The following is an 18967-nucleotide window of genomic DNA, read 5'->3' as shown; positions in this document are numbered from 1 at the left end:
GCCCTCTTCAGTGCATCCAGAGCCAACCTCTCCTGAAGTTCATAAGGAAGATCAGGGTATGCACCTTGAGCAAGATGCCAGAGATCATCTCGTAAGTCGGCAATTTTCTCACCGGACTTACGGCTTCGCCTCATCAACTCTTCACGTTTAACATCTGGAAGACTGGTTCCATACCGCCTGCGCAGAGTGTGTGAAAGCCGCTGGTAATCCAGTCGCTCATGCTCAGGAAGGCCTGCATAAAACCGCTGGGCTACACCCTCCAGAGCACATCCCAACATTTGGGCTGCCTGGGTATTATCCCAGCATGACTGTGCAACCAGATTCTTAAACTGTGCTTCGAAAGCACGATAATCTCCTTGGCCATTAAATTTAGGCAATTGGAGAGATATTCTTCCAATTGAATGATCTCCCCTTGGTGGGTATCTGTCCAGAGTGTCAATCCTTTGTGCAAGACCCAGCACACTACTAGACAATTGTGACACGAGACCAATTAGATTTTGGTCTGAACTCACCATTGGTGGTGGAGCAAGTACTGGGTACCCAGTCTGACCAGTGTATGGGTAATTATGACTAGTCTGTGAAAACTGATTCTCAGGGTACACATTAGGAACATATGGCAAACGATCTTCACTGTGTGACCTGGATGGCAAGTATTCACTGACCCTAGGGTCAGAATATTCTAGTTGTCTCGTTACCTGCAGATCATTTTGAAACCTACCTACTGAACTAACAGCAGGTGAATTTGCTGGACTCACAGCATTGAGTTGCTCAGACAATTCATGTCTGGAAGGTTGACCAAAGTCAACATCTGGAAACCGAGTACCAGTATTTTCACCAGAACTTAGCTCCGAAATATTGGACACTTATCGAGAGCGTAAATTTCCAGCCGGACCATTAACATGATCCACTCTCCTTGACAGGGAATTGATAGATGAATTATTTTCCATTTTATAAAAAAAATTGTCACAAAACTTTTATCTTATGGAATCTTATCAATTTGGAATATTTGTGAAATATTATTCTTACTTTATTTATATATATGAGATCCACAACGGATCCCACCGCTGCCACCATAAAACTGTAACGGTTCAGGGGGTGGGTATTGGGGTACAGCTCTGGTAGCGAATTGTGGATCACTCCCAATACCACCAACCACACAGTTTTAATTATTTAATTTTTTTAAGAATAATTTCACAATTAAAAATTGCACAATAATATTTATTAATTTACAAGAATATAATCATTCTTTTCAGTATTTCATTCAGTTAGGAAGATGTACAATAAATATAAAATACTTGAATGTTCAGTGAATGTCAACTCACATATCTCGGCTCGAAGCGACATATCCCCAGGTGAGAGGGGTGTAACGGTTCAGGGGGTGGGTATTGAAAGGTATTACAGGGCATTAGAGGTAATACGGGGCATGATAGGAAATACAGGACATTAGAGGTAATACAGGGCATGATAGGTAACACAGGGCATTAGAGGTAATACAGGGCATTAGAGGTAATACAGGGCATGAAAGGTAATATAGTGAGTGAGTTGGGTTTTGGGTGAGTTATTGAGTGAGTATTTCAGTTATATCAGGGCGTGTCAGCTTAATGTGGGAGGAAAGCCCGAAGTGATGCAGGTGTTAGACGTTAAACACCTCGGTGAAACTCACGAGCACGGGTATGGTACTGACAAACCTGGCGAACCGTGATTCGAACCCACAATCATAGGTTTCTGGCGTGCCCAAGGGACGCAACTCTGCACAGCGAATCGCGGCGCCTTAGACTGGGGTAATACAGGGCAACTACTTTGTTGTACAGCTACTTAGGATTATATTTCTTACAAGGGGGAACAGCCAGACAGATATAAGATACATCAAGGCGTTAGCCAAGGTAGTGAAATCTCTGCTTGTTTTTTCTTGTTTTATCAATAATCTAATTACAGCCCTCGGACAAACACAATGTTGCCTTCGTGCATAAGTATGGATATTAATACAGTCATGCATGGTGACGTTTCTACTCTTTCTACTCACCGAGAGGCTTTGATATTGTACATACATATGCCTAAGGGTGGCACCTAACGTGTAATTCATCAACAAGCTCAATAATTGTGTTCACCAAAGCAAAACGCAAGGAGCATAGCTTCGTGATACAAATATTACTACCACTGATTCTACAGTATATGGTGGGATACTCATTAAAAATAATCTTACCTATAAAAGAAGAATTTAGACGTGCCGTCAGACCAAATATTACATATCATTATAATCGCAATATGGCCGCAATACTGCCGATGTGATGTAAAATCTTTACTCACTCCCTCACATATCATAATATCAGCAAATAATAAGAGGCTGGAATTCGGTGTTTTCAGACATTGGCACAAGTCGAAAATGCCTCGAATCGCCCTCCTTTTGCTCTGTTTAAGTACAGTCTGCCTTCCAGAAGCGTTCCCATTCCAAAACCTCTCGAACGATCAAGCATATCCTGGCATTTTACTAGCCCTTCAATCATTTAGTGCCACTGACAACACTCTCTACTGCCACGTAACATGACAGACAGCTTTCCATGACCACAAGATATATATGGCTTAGTCGCGCAACGTATTACTTAGGCTACATTTGTGAGTATGGTCCCTATTCATGGTTCATTGCTGCATACAATGCCACGCAGGTCTCGACTGTACATCACCAGATCACTTGCCCCTGTTGTCTGTATATAAATATCAGAACTCTTTAGAAACTTGGATGGAGAATAATTTCTCTTGGCACCAATATCCAGCAGGATAACCTGAGTGTCCTGACCAGTACTGATGATGCGTGTTGATATTTAGAAAATTATAATGCTTCCTTGTATAGTTTTCTACTCGACCATTTTAACATGGTACGAGCGTCAGCAGATAATGTGTTAAACAACTTTGGAAAAAGTTTGATAAATTTATGCAGTATATTAAATATACATATCATGACTGGAAGATGTGGGTCAGACTCAGAAGTTGGAGACTATACGTTTATTGGCAATCAAGGTGCTAGCGTCATAGCGTCACAATCTGTTCATCTGGGTTGTTTGACGTATGCTGTAATTTCAACATTGTATCACGCACGGAATCTTGTCATCTTCCTGTCATGGCTAGCTTACATACTTCTGTGCAGACTGAACCCGTGCAAGCTCATGGTAATAAGAAGGCTTCCAAATTCGTTTGGGTCAATGATAAAGCTGACCAATATATGTTTAACTTGTTGAGCAGTGAATGCTACTCTTTATTAGAAAAGGCTGTTGACGAGGTGTTACACAATATAGACGAAAGTGTTAGATGCATGTCAGAGGCCTTCTGCACGGCAGCAAGCGACATGAAAAGAGTGTGTACTTCTAACACATCTAGTTAACAGTGGTTTCACCGTGAATGTGAGCTACTCAAAAAAGAAAGATGTAAATATTTAAACAATTTTAGGAGAAAAAAGGATTATAACTCATTATATGAGTATGATTATATTAGAAATAAATATAATAGTGTATGCAGAGAAAAGAAAGCGAAAGTTTTCAAAGAGAAGCAGGAAACACTTGAACATTGCATACGCGATTCTAAACAATGTTGGGCCACTCTTAAAGGGCTTAATACTAATCGTTATACACAAAACAATATTCCAATTGATGATTGGTTTAACCAGTTCAGGGGTCTGTTTTCAACTTCTACAGAGAACGAGGAAAAATGTTTTGATATCGATGAATCGAATGCATTTGATAACTCTTTTTGTCAGTTAGCCTCAGATTCACCTAAAACAAGAAATGAAATTTCAGAAAGCATCGCAAACTTAAAAAGCAATAAAGCAGCTGGTGAAGATAATTTGATTCCTGATTTTTTTAAATATTCGTCCGAAATTCTCCTCCCCTACCTGGAAATGCTTTTTAACGTTATGTTTGAAAAGACTTATTTTCCAGAACAGTGGACTTTCGGGATTGTAATTCCTCGGGCCTCGAGCCTTGATTGTGGGTCAGACAATCCAGTGATTAGCATCATGAACATCGATCCACGCAATTGGGATACGATGACATGCACCAACCAGTCACCGAACCTGACCACCCTATCCCGTTAGTCGCGCATGGTAGGAAGATCAACCTTTTCCATCATGTTTTAGGAATGCTCTTTGAAAATGTAGTGCCACAGAGTGGACCCACAATCAAGACACAATCATGACACAATCATGACACTTTTCTGGATTACAACTTTGTAGCACAGTGAACTGTGGGGAACATCAGGTAGCGGTGAATACTGACTCACTATTATTTTATAGACAATATATGTACGCTGTATATATATGCAGATAAATGCATATCATAAACTCATAAGGTGTCAGCATTATCTGATCTCCGTCTGTGAAGTTGCCATGGTGATAGTAATGTATGACTAAAAGGACATGTCTATTCAACAATGAATACAGGGAGATTTGAATATACCATACATATTATAACAGACTGTCTATATCTGTGTATATCCTCCACGATTATAACTTTCATCTGCTCCACATACGCACGTCTCCATGCAACAAAGTAACATGATTACCTCTCTTGTCTACCGACCCGTTAAGATCAGCGTTAGAATAGGTCTTCGTAAGAGGCGACCAACGGGATTGGGTGGTCAGGCTCGCTGAATTGGTTGATGTATGTCATCGTAATCCAATTGCGTAGATAGATGCTTATGATATCAATCACTGAACGGTTAGGTTTGGACTCGTTTATTTACAGACCGCCGTCATATAGCGAGAATATTGCTGAGCTCGGCGTTAAACTACAAACAAGCAAACAACCAGCTTATTTACTGATTCTGTGATTTAGTAGACGCCCATAGTGTCCGGTCCAGTTACAACACACCAGAGCCATGTCATTTGTCTCTGTTTCCGCGATCACAAGTGTTCTCCACGACTCTCCATCACACGGTGTGAAGTCTCCGATGTGAGAACCGCAGGTGGCGAGGACCAGGAAGGTGATTATTACTATCGGGTCATTGAAGAATGGCTGCCAGTGCGATAGTCATGTATCAAAGCCGTCGTGATCAGAGCTGCCGGTCTGGTCTGTTTTCCTTAAGCGGGAAATTCTACTTATTGAACATCAATTAGACTGCAGTACGAGCGTGATAACATTTCAGGATATTCTAGCATGGATATTGTTTACAGCTTTTAGTAGGTCAATGTCAAGGTCACCTGTTTCCAAAACTTACCTTAAAGTTGCAGTGTTCGAAATATCTGCCTGCCCGACCGTCCGAGACGGATTGATTTCAACTCGGGCTGACAGATTTTCAAATCCCCCTGCCCGACGGTCGGGTTATATTTCATATGTGAAAATATTCAAAATATTTCCCGATGATAAGCATTAATTCACATGTAAAGATGAATGATAAAATGTAACCAAAAAGAAACCCCGTTAGCTTATCCTGAGAAACATATGATTATAGTGGGCAGGCAGGTTTTGGTCAGGGCTGGCAAGTATTTCAGCTAGCCAGTCCTGTGGTCTGGCTGAAATTTTTGGGAGTTTCATACACTGAAAGTTGTTACGATTTTAGAGAACGATAAATTCTATTATTTTTGCGAAACATTTCCTGTACAGAGGCCATACTTTAAACCTATCGGTCTTGCACATAAAAGGTCAAGGTCACCTTTATCGTTATTGTCATGTGTTATCCCGATGTATGGCCTTGAACTCACGGATACGATTGAGGTCACTGTGAAGGTCGTTGGTTAAGTGGAGGTGTCTATTTGATTGCTTCATCATGTTCTGGGTAGTGTGTAAAGACGTTTTCCTTAAATAGTTATATAATTATATTAACATCTGCAGAACATTCCTCAATTAAGACATCACGTTAAAAGAACGTACATAAAGGTTACTTCACCTTTGGATTAACGTTTACAGAAATGAAACTGTAGATGGCATATTCCAGCACCAGACCTAGAATAGAACCCTGTCCACGTATTACCGGATCTGATGATCCCGTTAGGAGGGGTGGTCAAGCTTGCTTTACGGGGGGCACGGGGAAATAACTGGAATAATGTTAAAAGCGGCGTTAAACCCACTCACTCACTCACCCAAACACTCACTCACTCACTCACTCACTCACTCACTCACTCACTCACTCACTCACTCAGTTTGCCCGGGGGTGTCAGTGATGTACAGGGACGCAGACCTCTACCCTAGTTTGCCCGGGGGTGTCAGTGATATACAGGGACGTAGACCTGTGCCCTAGTTTGTCCGGGGGTGGCAGTGATATTGGGACGCAGACCAGTACCTTAGTTTGTCTGGGGGTATCAGTGACGTACAGGGACGCACACCTGTGACCTAGCTTGTCCGGGGGTGTCGGTGAGGTACATTGACGTAGACCTGTACCTTAGTTTGCCCGGGGGTGTCAGTGATGTACAGGGACGAAGACCTGTACCCTAGTTTGCCCGGGGGTGTCAGTGATGTACAGGGACGAAGACCTGTACCCTAGTTTGTCCGGGGGTGTCAGTGATGTACAGGGACGAAGACCTGTACCCTAGTTTGTCCGGGGGTGGCAGTGATGTACAGGGACGTAGACCTGTACCCTAGTTTGTCCGAGGGTGTCAGTGATGTACAGGGACGCAGACCTGTACCCTAGTTTGTCCGGGGGTGGCAGTGATGTAGAGGGACCTAGACCTGTACCCTAGTTTGCCCGGGGGTGGCAGTGATGTACATGGACGCACACCTGTGCTCTAGTTTGCCGGGGTGTCAGTGATGTACAGGGACGTAGACCTGTACCCTAGTTTTTCCGGGGGTTTCAGCGAGGTACAGGGACGCACACCTGTGCTCTAGTTTGCCCGGGGTGTCAGTGAGGTACAGGGACGCACACCTGTGCTCTAGTTTGCCCGGGGTGTCAGTGATGTACAGGGACGCACACCTGTGCTCTAGTATGTATGTTGTAGACATTCTCTCTCGTTGTCTGGTCCAGAGGCGACTAACGGAATCGGAGGCCGCGCTCTCTGATTTGGTTGATGCATGTAATCGTATTCCAATTGCGTTGATCGATGCGTATGATGTCAATCACTGGATTGTCTGATCCAGACTCGATTATTTACAGTCGGCGATCATAAAGGTGGAATATACAAACAAACAAACAAACAAATATAAATGCTGGATCCGCCCTTGATGATGTCGCGAGTCACTTCCTGAATCAACATGTCACGTCACTTTCCCTTCTCGCAGGTGAGCGGCGAATATTCTGTGGCGACCCAGGGGCACGAGCTTATGAAGAGATCGACGTCATCCGCAGCGGCAGGAACTACGGCTGGAACATCAAGGAGGGGAACGAGTGCTTCGACAGCTCCAAGTGCAGCAAAGGGACAATAGGTAGGTAGCCTTCGTCTCTCTCACCGTCAACACTTCACGAGACTGCCTCCTTGGTCTGACTAGAGTCTGCCCGGAGAGCGGAAGGTCGGTGGTTCGCTTCCCTCCGCGTCATACCGAAAGACGTTTAAGATGATACTTGATGTTGTCCTGCCTGGCATTAGGGATATAACACAATTACTGTTCGACTCGGTGTAAACGTACCTTCCCGAGTCAAGAGCGTCTACCAGCTTTTTTATCAGTGTCTTATTTCCACTCTTGCCACATCAAGCCCACTTTCCTGTGCTAAATATTATAGGACCATCGCACAAATCGACAGTCCAATCAGAGAACGTTTTACAAAATCAACTTCCACAACAGGTACACATTCGTATGTAGTGATTTGCCGCTGCCTGTCTTTGTTGACACGTCTTTATCATATGTTAAACCCCCCAGCGATTGCCTATGGGTTTTTTTTGTGTCAGGGACGAAATCACGAATGTTTTAGTTATCTGATCGACTAGCCATCTTTGTGATGCTCTACGAGATAAGAACAGCGATCTGATTGGATATCGAGTTTTCATTACAAGGGGCACAGCTCGTGATCTTCGCGAGGTGGCGCCAGGGTGGAGCTAAGAAAAGTGGCGTTGATGTGGCAAGGGTAGCACCCAGGCTTTGCTGTTGGCTAGTGGACACGCTTGCCTCGGGAAGATGGTGTATACGGTGTTGGAATGAGTATCCATGTAAAGCTGCGGTATGGTATATCAGTATGTCCGTAAAGGCCGACAGTATGGCACAAACTGTCTCGGGGCTAAGAGCAGATCAACATTCAATTACAATTAGTAACATATCTCGAAAACTGAACAGTAGTTCATGATACTAATTGTGCGGACCATGCACACAAGTGAAAGGGATACATAATGTGAATAACGATGGAACAGATACAAGAATAAGTCTCCATTTGGAAAACAATGCCAAAAATTTGAATTTCCTACCTGTCAGTCAGATATCCACAATTATTCTTACAATATTTAGTCTTTGGAGAATATTTTGTATGTTTTGCTTGCCAGTTTTTAAGGTAAAGACTCGATCATGTTTTATTCAGGGTGAGGTGGGGTGGAGTGGGTGGTCTGTGTGCTTCGGGTAAAGACTCGATCATATTTTGTTCGGGTAGATTTGGGGTGGAGTGGAGTGGGTGGTTTGTGTGCTTCGGGTAAAGACTCGATCATATTTTGTTCGGGTAGATTTGGGGTGGAGTGGAGTGGGTGGTTTGTGTGCTTCGGGTAAAGACTCGATCATATTTTGTTCGGGGTGAGGTGGGGTGGAGTGGGTGGTTTGTGTGTTTAGGGTAAAGACTCGATCATATTTTGTTTCGGGTGGGGTGGGGTGGGGTTGAGTGGGTGATTTGTTTGCTTCCGGTAAAGATGGGGGCCATTCCAATTCTGTTTGGAAAAAGACAACATTCTGTAAACTTGTGGTTACAGAGAACGAAGTGCTGCTGATCTACGTGTACAATCACACCAACCTCTTTAATGCCGTCGTCGGGGGATATGTGTACAGAGGCAAGAAGCTTCCTGATCTGTACGGGCGCTATCTGTACGGAGACGCCATGACAGGGTGAGTACATGCAGGTGTGTGGCCAGAAAGCTCATCTTACATAGAGGCACCACGGGAAACTTGGATCAGTCACTCGGATTATGTGAAGGAGGTCATCCGTATCACTTGTAGGAGGTCCCCCCTACCACTTGAAGGAGATCACCCGTACCATTTGAAGGAAGTCACCCGTACCACTTGAAGGAAGTCACCCGTACCACTTGAAGGAAGTCATACGTACCACTTGAAGGAGGTCACCCGTACCACTTGAAGGAGGTCACCCGTACCACTTGAAGGAGGTCACCCATACCACTTGAAGGAAGTCACCCATACCACTTGAAGGAGGTCACCCGTATCACTTCAAGGAGGTCACCCGTATCACTTCAAGGAGGTCACCCGTATCACTTGAAGGAGATCACCCGTATCACTTGAATGAGGTCACCCGTATCACTTGAAGGAGGTCACCCGTATCACTTGAAGGAAGTCACCCGTATCACTTGAAGGAGGTCACCGTATCGCTTGAAGGACGTCACCCGTATCACTTGAAGGAGGTCACCCGTATCGCTTGAAGGACGTCACCCGTATCACTTGAAGGAGGTCACCCGTATCACTTGAAGGAAGTCACCCGTATCACTTGAAGGAGGTCACCCGTATCACTTGAAGGAGGTCACCCGTACCACTCGATGGAGGTCACCCATACCACTTGAAGGAGGTCACCCATATCACTTGAAGGAGGTCACCGTATCGCTTGAAGGACGTCACCCGTATCACTTGAAGGAGGTCACCCGTATCACTTGAAGGAGGTCACCCGTAACACTTGAAGGAGGTCACCCGTACCACTTGAAGGAGGTCACCCGTACCACTTGAAGGAGGTCACCCGTACCACTTGAAGGAGGTCCCCCGTACCACTTGAAAGAGGTCACCCGTACCACTTGAAGGAGGTCACCCGTACCACTTGTAGGAAGTCACCCGTACCACTTGAAGGAGGTCACCCGTACCACTTGTAGGAGGTCACCCGTACCACTTGAAGGTGGCTGTGATATTTGCATTGTGATCACCCATCAGTCTGTACTTCCTTGTAATCCATGATTCCAACCATTTAGGAAGAGATATATACCCTTATGCGTGTCTGTGTCTGTGTCCGTGTCTGAATCTATGTTCGCGTATTTTTGCATCTGTGTCTGAATCTATATCTGTATCTGCGACCTTTCCTGCATCTCTGTCTGTTTTCAGCGTCATGTCGGCATTGACCGAGGACAGTGACGGCTGGACATCGTCCCCGCTTCCGGTGTGTGACCGAAAAAATTATCCGTGCGGTGCCAGGGCGCGACCTAGAAACTTCATACTGACCTTTGGTCAAGATGAACAAGGTGAGATCCCGAGGGTTAAGTCTTTATTCATCACCAAATGCCGAGTATACTGAAATAAACGTGTTTGTCTGTTTCCAGACTGACAGATTGACATTCTGTGTTTCTTCAGGGGAGATGTACCTTTTGACGACGTCTTCAATAACGGCGTTCAAAGACGACGGCGTTGCTTTGAAAATAGTGTCATCACTTGGGTGGGTCCTTCTTATATCTCGCCAGGACAACATTCTGTGCGGCTTAGTCTGTGTGGTGCGGCAATGTTTTAATCTACCCGTGTCACACTCGACTTATATATATATGAGTATCTGATCTCCATAATGACGTATAGTACTTGGATGATGACGTATCGGACGTCGTTCAGCAAGGACAGGCGATATCAGATATCTCATATATTAAATACATATGCGCGTAGTCATAACACTCCGACCACTTCATGAACATAGGCCGTCGGATGACTGTCATGGCTACAGGTAACAGTTGATCAAGCATTGCTTACAATGGCTGAAGGTCCGATAACTCTTTTAGGAACCACACCATGTTTGTTTCAGGATCCAGTGAACAGTTTGTCTGTCTTTTGTGTAACCCTGAGGTCAAAGTATTGTTTCAAGTATTTGCAGAACAATATAACAAGCCTCTCCCCCTCCCCGTCCCCATCCCTCCGCACCCAACCCTCCCCCTCCCCCTCTACATCCATCGCTCCACCACTCCCATCCCCCACCCCCACCCACCCTCCACTCTCTCCATCCCTTCAACTCCATCCACGGAGCATCAATGGCCTGTCCCTATAGGTAGTATTATATCACATAGTTACCAGCAGTAGATATTTTCTGATGTTCTGTTTCAGGGAGAAGGCGGTAACTTGTGGGTGTGGTGGCAGGGGAGAGTCTACAGTCATGGTGGTCATGCTGATGATGTCGGTGCTGACGTGGTTCGGTTCTTGGAGCGTTGAAGACGTCGACTGAAGACTTTATGTATTTGCTAGATCGTAATCCGAACCTATGTAATTCTTATAAACGAAGATGTTTGGTAACGGGAACTGTACGTCATATGCAGACCTCCACACACAAGGGTTCTGCATTCTTATATTGGAATATGTTTGGTCAGGAATGTGTCACAAAGTGCAATGTTCGAGGGTTGTTCTGGGTAACCATGAGGAACTGGTATATTCACAGAACGTAGACACGGATGTTTACAAGTGGTTGATATTGGCATGTATCAGGTAGTGTGGCTCAAGACGCGGGCAGACTTTGAGATGCATGACTCGGTGGAGACATTTCTGAATGTTGTAATACACTTCATGATACGTGAACGGAAAAGTGAGGTGAAGCACCGTGACAAAAAACTTTAAGTTTTTATTTAGATAGTTCGAAGCCTTGTATGTGTTTGTTACGAGAGGTGAAAGAAATGACCCAAGGACAATAAAATTATGTTTTCCTTAAAATGACCCCCCTTCAATATTGGCACAGTTTTGCCAGTGATGTTGGCGCTGTGTTATCACATTTGCGTCCGACTCCTCATTCGCCGGTGGTATCACCTCATCGTGGATCAACCTTTTGGATGTCCACTCCTGGTGTGTTGCATTAGCGTCGTTTCGGTGTCGATGCTCACACCGTTATCAAGCTGATGCTTAACACACATGCAGCGACGAGGCACAACACATTCTTCGCATTTTTTAATATTATGAAGAATCATTCATTTATTATTTAATGAGGAACAGTAGGCTATTGGATGTGTTGTGAGTAGGTCTGTAATGTATCTATATTGGATGTGTTGTGAGCAGTGCTGTCATGTATCTAGTAGGCTATTGGATGTGTTGTGAGCAGGGCTGTAATGTATCTTGTAGGCTATTGGATATGTTGTGAGTAGGTCAGTAATGTATCTATATTGGATGTGTTGTGAGCAGGGCAGTAATGTGCCTAGTAGGCTATTGGATGTGTTGTGAGTAGGTCAGTAATGTATCTAGTAGGCTATTGGATGTGTTGTGAGTAGGTCAGTAATGTATCTAGTAGGCTATTGGATGTGTTGTGAGCAGGGCTGTAATGTGTCTAGTAGGTTATTGGATGTGTTGTGAGCAGGGCTGTTATGTATCTAGTAGGCTATTGGGTGTGTTGTGAGCATCACAATAATGGGTCTAGTAGGCTATTGGATGTGATGTGAGTAGGTCAGTAATGTATCTAGTAGGCTATTGGATGTGTTGTGAGAAGGGCAGTAATGTATCTATATTGGATGTGTTGTGAGCAGGACAGTAATATATCTAGTTGGCTATTGGATGTGTTGTGAGCAGGGCAGTAATGTATCTAGCGGCCATTGATATGTCTGTTTGACCACAAACAACAATACTTAACACCATATCATTGTCCGTACCTGTAGTGTATGGTCATCAAACGGGGACTACAGAGAAGCATGCGGGAACATGGAGATACATGGGCGCCCCCCAGTCAGCAACATTTCAGTGATATCAGCCTGTATACAAACAGTCGAATACGGGACATGCAGACCACAGACTGACAGCAATTACACGGGTCCACATGTGTCATGGGCTCTATTAACAGCAATCCTTGCACTCGACTTTCGATGACGGCAGCAATGACACACGTTGTAACACTCAGTCACCATTATAACCAAGCATGACTGACTCCCTCCCTCACCACAAACTAGAGTTTTGTTTGTTGTATAACACCCAACTCAGCAATATTCCAGCTGTATGACGGAAGTCTGTAAATAATAGGGTCTGGAACAGACAATCCAGGGATGGACATCATGAGCATCGATCCACACAATTGGGATACGATGACATGCATCAACCAAGTCAGAGAGCCTGACCACCCGATCCCGTTAGTCGCCTCCCACGACAAGCATAGTTGCCTTTTGTTTTGTCAAAACTGTCACGATTGAATGTCATTAAGAATTGAAGCATCGGGTTCACAGGATCAATATCAGGTAGTCCGTTAACTACTGTATAACACAATTCTGCAATTAGAGTGCCTTTCTTTTGTTGTCAAACGAAGTCGTGAATGGTACTAGAGCACAGTTCAAATACGTTTCGTTGAAAGATGATAACATACACATATATAATCAAGATCCTTTCTTTTTTATATCCTGGAAACATATATGAAATGTGTTGCTTCAAAGAACATTTATGCGTGAAGCCCATTTCTGGTGTCCCCTGCCGTGATACTGCTGGAATATTGCTTAAGCGGCGTAAAATCAAACTCACTCACTCACTCAAAGAACATTTGGCACCAACTACTTCGTGGTCAAAGGGAGATAATTCATGTGTCTTTACTAGTTAGATGGAATTTCAATTACGAAGCGCGCTCATGGATGAGAAGATATGCGACTAAACACACAACAATGGAAGAAACATTGTACAAAGTTAAAAGTGAAACTTGACTTCATCAAGGGCTCATCAACCCCGTGAAGATCCCTGGTTAGAATTAGTCTTCAGCTTGCCTGTCATGAGAGGCGAGTAACGGAATCGGGTGGTCAGGCTCGCTGACTCCAGACTCGAGTATTTACAGACCACCGTCACATAGCTGCGATGTTTCTGAGTGCGGCGTGAAACAACAAACAAACTCACAGATGGAGCATTTAAATGCGTATGTCAAGGAAAAGTTTATTCAATATACATGAAATATGACTTTCATATTAATGATAGTGGTTATCCTATCAGTCTACAAATTGCTGAAGTGTGTAGGCATTAGTAAATGTAAGAACAGATAAGATAAGATATATTATATGATAGTGTCACATATTGTACATAATATAAATATAACATGTTATTTAAACAATAAAACTGTACAAAATCCAGTCTGGTAAAGCTTACGAGACACTTCTTAAAACATGATTAAAACATATAGATTATATTAAAACCCACCTAACCTTGAAATATAGCTGCATAGTAAAATACATACATTTTCTACAGTCATTAAATACATACTACATGTTTATAGATTACTTAGGTGGATGTCTCAAGCACCAGTAAAAGTATTATCAGAGAGAGTTACTGATAGTAACGCTAGTAAACGGTCTTGCTGGATAATGAAAGTGAACGTGTAGCTATATGAGTAAGTACAATATTCAGGGTTAAATTCCGTTGCCTCACAGAACATATGGGATACCCTGTGGCGCCGAGATTTGATTGCGTAATTGCGTCCGTTAGACGTGATAGGCACCTACAGTTGTGGGTTTGAATCCCAGACTGGCCCTGATTAAGTTTCTAGGTTTGTCAGCACCGTTTCCGTGCTCGTGGGTTTCTCCAAAGTTGTAAACGTCTACTACCTGCATTATTCTTGTCTTGTCCCCACATTTAACCGAAAATAGCCACTACAACTAATCCAATAATTCATTATGTGCTTGTCATGTGTATGCGCTCGTCCTGCCGATGTGCCAGGTTCGGTTGGTCAATGTGCCCCCGTTGTGGTAAGGGTATTGCTCGAATACGGCTAAAAGCGGCGTATTATCATATTCACTCATTCACTGTAATCTATGTTCAAATGTGGTTGGCGTCTTGGGTATTTTTCACAAAACAAACTGTTCATTTGGGGCATATTTCTGAATTTTCATCATAAAAAATTCCCCGCGACGTGATCCGAGTATGTTTTGCTTCCTGGGGTCTCACTGGGGAATACTGCAGTTGAATTCCTTAACAGCATCTCCATTGCCTTCCACCACATACAGTTTACAGTCACAGAACATCAAGCCGCATGGATACCGTATTCCATCCTGTGACGTCAGCAGGTCTGTGACAAACTTCCCTGCTGGTGTCAGTAGTATCACCTTGTGTGCCCAGGAGTCCGCCACCAGGATGTGTCCTGTGCTGGTAGTTGTGATACCTTGTGGTCTTCTCAGTCCCCTCACTCCTGTAGGGGTGTAGGTGAACACAACATCTCCCTCTGGTGTGATACAGTAGACTGAGTCAGAGTCAATATCTGACAGCAGGATGTCGCCCCTGTCTGTAGCACAGAGGAAGCAGGGCTTACATATCAGGTTCTCCCCAGAGTTGAATCTACTGACTGACCTCATCACTCTCCCCGATACATCCAGGATATCAACACAGGGAGGACCCCTACAACCTGCTGCTAATGTTGAAGGACTCAAGGCTGTCAGACCCATGTACGTCTTCTTTGTTGTGACACGTGACTGTAGTACAAGGTCAGGGGTCACCCGTACTATTACAATCTCATTGTGTGACCAGAATGATACAGCCACCTGGTTGTCACTCAGCCTCGTCACAGTGTATGGTTTACTTGCAAGATTCAGTTTACTTTGTCGTGATTTGTTATTCTTCATGTATAAGGATTTCAGACATGTATTGTTGTAGTCAGTGACCACCAGTGTCTCTTCACCGTCGACAACCAGGACAATGACGTCATATGGACACGGCTGTTTCCTGTCGCCATCGACCTTGATGCCGACTGTCTTGTGTAACACTGGCCTACACATGACGTCAAATGTGCCACTCTGTGTTTTACCAAGTCGCGTATCCATGACGTCACAAACGTTCTGTTGAATTCTACCAAGTTGTACATCCTTGTGTAATTTCCTCTCATCTAATTCACTTACAAATATAAGTTTTGAATCAGGGACACTGTCTGTGAAAGTGACATCCCTGTCTGTTGCCTCCTTGATTGCCCCAGACTGACACATCTGGTAAATGTCAAACATGTCAGTCTCACTCCCAGACTTCAACACTTGGGTGAGGTACTCTATATATTGTTGATACATCTGCATGTCTATTTCCCCTGACTTTATCCGCCCCCTCAGTTGTCCAGACTGCTTCTCTGTCATCTCATTCAGCTCCTCCAGCAGCTCTTTCTCCTTCTCTTTAATCACGTCCATGGCTTTCTGTGAGGCCTGTCTGATCTGTGACTTTATTTTGTCTTTGTTGTGGTTGATCGCATCAATCTGTGATTTGTGTTGTTGAAGTGATCTGTACGTGTCGTCAAAGCTCTTTGTAATCAATCCCTTATTGTGTCTAAGAACACTTCTCATCTCAGACATTATAGACTGAATAGTGACCACAGAGTCGCATTTCCTGTGGTATGTGACACAGCACTTGTGGCATATTGCTTTATTACATTCTCTGCAGCAGAAATCTATGACTTCGTTGTGTTCCGTGCACATCTGTCGTCTAGTGACCTTCACTGCTCCACCAAGGTCAGCAATTACGTGGTTTGACGTACCAGGAAGAGATGCATGCATCTTCACACATCTCTCACAGAGCGGCACATCACAGTCTTGACAGTAGGAGTTGCCCGGATGACTTTCTCCAAGGTCCTGGCAGGGATGGCAGCGGTTTTCTGTATCTGAACAAGTCAAGGATAAACCTGTCACATCAAACGTGCAATGTTTTACACAATACCGAGATAACGTTTGATGGAAGATGTCAACGTACACAGAGTGAATCAGTGTAAAAATGTTCATTCTGCCCATTGTGCGGTTCAACGTATACAGGGTCCGGAAAGTACCTTGGGATAATCTACATGTATAGATTTGAAAACTGAAATGACCAAGATTTATTCTAGATAATCCTGATAAATATTGGTGATCCTTCAGTTTCGTCTTCATTACATTCATCTACAATAAACAGTTTTCCATCACCATTTTGATGACGCATGAACGTGCATAGACTGAGCCTGGTTTGGTATTACCTCGGTCATTCAGGATAGAGAACCTGCTGGATGATAGCGTCACAGTCCATCTCCTTTAAGATATTCTACTTGGGGTTCTTGGTTTTAGTGGAAACTGAATCGGCGACAGTGTAATTCAAAATAGACGTTTAACATCGCTTTAAAGATTATTGCACTGATGTAGCGACGTGCGTGCGGGCCAGTTTTATAGTACCAGCTCACTGAGATAGTGGAGTTTAACATGGATACCCCACGCACGCACAATTTACTGACTTTAAAACTACCAGTCCCTCTTTTATCCTTTTAATGTCGAGCGCCTGGCAGAGTGCCCGGGATCTTACGCCCCTGGGAAGAATATTGTCATCTTTCGGTTTCTTCTAGATCACATTTACTTACCCTGATCAGTATTTCCCCCACAGGCTAGAGTGTCCAGAAGTCCCTGTATGAGGAAACTGGGCTTGATCTGTTTCACCCACTCCTCTACTGGTCTGTCAGGCCTGGGAACTCGGGTCATCTGACGACAGTAGGGACACGGGATAGACTTGGCTCTGATGGCGTCGTGTCTGGTCTTCAGGAATTTCCCCAGGCAGCCCTTACAGAAGGTGTGTCCACAGGTCAGAGTACAGGGGTCTTTGTATCCCTCCGTACATATGGAACAGGTCAAAAAGTTCTCATTCAGACTCTCCAGCTTTCTGGCGGCTGCCATCTGAAACAAAGGAATAATTGTTTAATATCATTCATGTACTTTAGGGACTGGTGATTGAATGTTAATACATTTTTATTGTATGATGTGCAGGTTTGGAAATATTGAATATCTGATAGTTATGACAATATAAGTTATCATTGACAGTTGTGACCAATCATAATGCATGTAAAATGCATCTGAATATTTAACACTGAACAAGTGACTTGAACATGTTGAAAGCAAGGCGGGTTCCTCTGTACTGTCCGTCCTACGTAAATGAGTTGGTGCATTTTGCTTGACGCTCCTTTGTACAGTCTTTCGGTTAACTGTTTGTTTTGGGTTCTAGATATGTGTGATGGAGTGAGTATGTTTTTACTCCGCCTTTAGCAATATTCCAGCGATATCATGGCAGTGGACAGCAGAAATGAGCTTCACACATTGTAAACATGTCGGGAATGGAACCTGGGTCTTTGGCGTGACGAGCGATCGCTTTAACCACTAGGCTACCCGACCGCCAGCAGTTGGTGAGTAAGTAAGAAAACATACAACTATATTGATAACACCTTCTGGTTTATTGCATTTAGCATTCATATGTTTTAGGGACTGGTGATTGAATGTTAATACATTCTTATTGTGTGATGTGCTGGTTTGGAAATACTGAAAATCTGATAATGATGACAATATAGTTATTATTCACTGAAGTGACCAATCATGATGCATGTAAAATGTATCTCAATATTTAACACTGAACAAGTGGCCTTTTAAAAGTAACGTGTGGCATGTTAAAAGTAACGCGTATTCCGCTGTTCTGTCCTTGCTCTATAAATGAGTTAGTGAGTTGGATGTAACACCCCTTTGAACAGTCTTTCAGTTAACATTCTAGAAGTTGGTCAGTAAAGAAGAAAACATACAACTTTATACATAATTAATTTTGGTTTATTGCATTTGGCGACGTTTCAATATAGATTCTTACACCGTTATCAAGCTGGATATCAGTTTCATCTGGGCGTGTAAGATTAATGTGGGAGGAAAGCCCGAAGTGATGCATGGCCAAGACGTTCACCACTTTGGTGAAACCCACGAACATGGACATGCTGCTGACAAACCTAGAAACATAACCGGGGCGAACCAGGATTCGAACAGCGAATAGTGAGACTTCAGATTATCTTCGTCACCCATGCCCCCGGATCTTTGGAGATACTTTATGTTCAATTTGGGGACACGGAAAGAATAGAACAGATGCTAGTTTGGGTCCGATAGTGTCAGATTTAAGCGACTAGTTTAACAATAAGCAGGATTGTGAGACAGACATTTTGGAAGCACCCCACGCTTCATCTTATGTTGAATCATTGATGTTAAATATTGAATCAA

The 18967-nt window shown here is 43.7% G+C and overlaps 2 protein-coding genes across 2 annotated transcripts in view; one reads left to right on the top strand and one right to left on the bottom strand.

The window, feature by feature from the left end:
• The window catches only part of LOC139441645 (HHIP-like protein 2), a 29960-nt gene extending 18719 nt beyond the window's left edge, over positions 1 to 11241 (top strand). Inside the window, exons 4-8 of the mRNA XM_071222451.1 lie at positions 7200 to 7343; positions 8804 to 8936; positions 10146 to 10301; positions 10369 to 10473; positions 11124 to 11241. Of these exons, the coding sequence (XP_071078552.1) occupies positions 7200 to 7343; positions 8804 to 8936; positions 10146 to 10301; positions 10369 to 10473; positions 11124 to 11241 (656 nt within the window). The remainder of the gene's footprint in view (positions 1 to 7199; positions 7344 to 8803; positions 8937 to 10145; positions 10302 to 10368; positions 10474 to 11123) is intronic.
• A 2766-nt stretch (positions 11242 to 14007) lies between these two features.
• Positions 14008 to 17626, bottom strand: LOC139441669 (E3 ubiquitin-protein ligase TRIM56-like). The gene is made up of 2 exons (XM_071222472.1): positions 17308 to 17626; positions 14008 to 16587 (listed from the first exon to the last, which is right to left on the bottom strand). Exons 1-2 carry the CDS (start codon positions 17615 to 17617, stop codon positions 14897 to 14899), a joined length of 2001 nt encoding a protein of 666 aa, XP_071078573.1. The 5' UTR covers positions 17618 to 17626; the 3' UTR covers positions 14008 to 14896.
• Between the last annotated feature and the right edge of the window lie 1341 nt (positions 17627 to 18967).

Source organism: Haliotis cracherodii, unplaced genomic scaffold (genome assembly GCF_022045235.1).
Source record: "Haliotis cracherodii isolate W230 unplaced genomic scaffold, xgHalCrac1.p SCAF_42, whole genome shotgun sequence".
Lineage (NCBI taxonomy): Eukaryota > Metazoa > Mollusca > Gastropoda > Lepetellida > Haliotidae > Haliotis > Haliotis cracherodii.
This window is presented reverse-complemented; position numbering and strand designations above follow the sequence as displayed.

What these genes read in the sequence shown, in the direction of transcription:
- LOC139441669 (XM_071222472.1), bottom strand. Translation starts at nt 17,617, where the DNA reads ATGGCAGCCGCCAGAAAGCTGGAGAGTCTGAATGAGAACTTTTTGACC. An exon ending in TGGGGGAAATACTGATCAGG is followed by an intron (nt 16,588 to 17,307) that starts GTAAGTAAATGT and finishes TGACTTGTTCAG; the next exon opens with ATACAGAAAACCGCTGCCAT.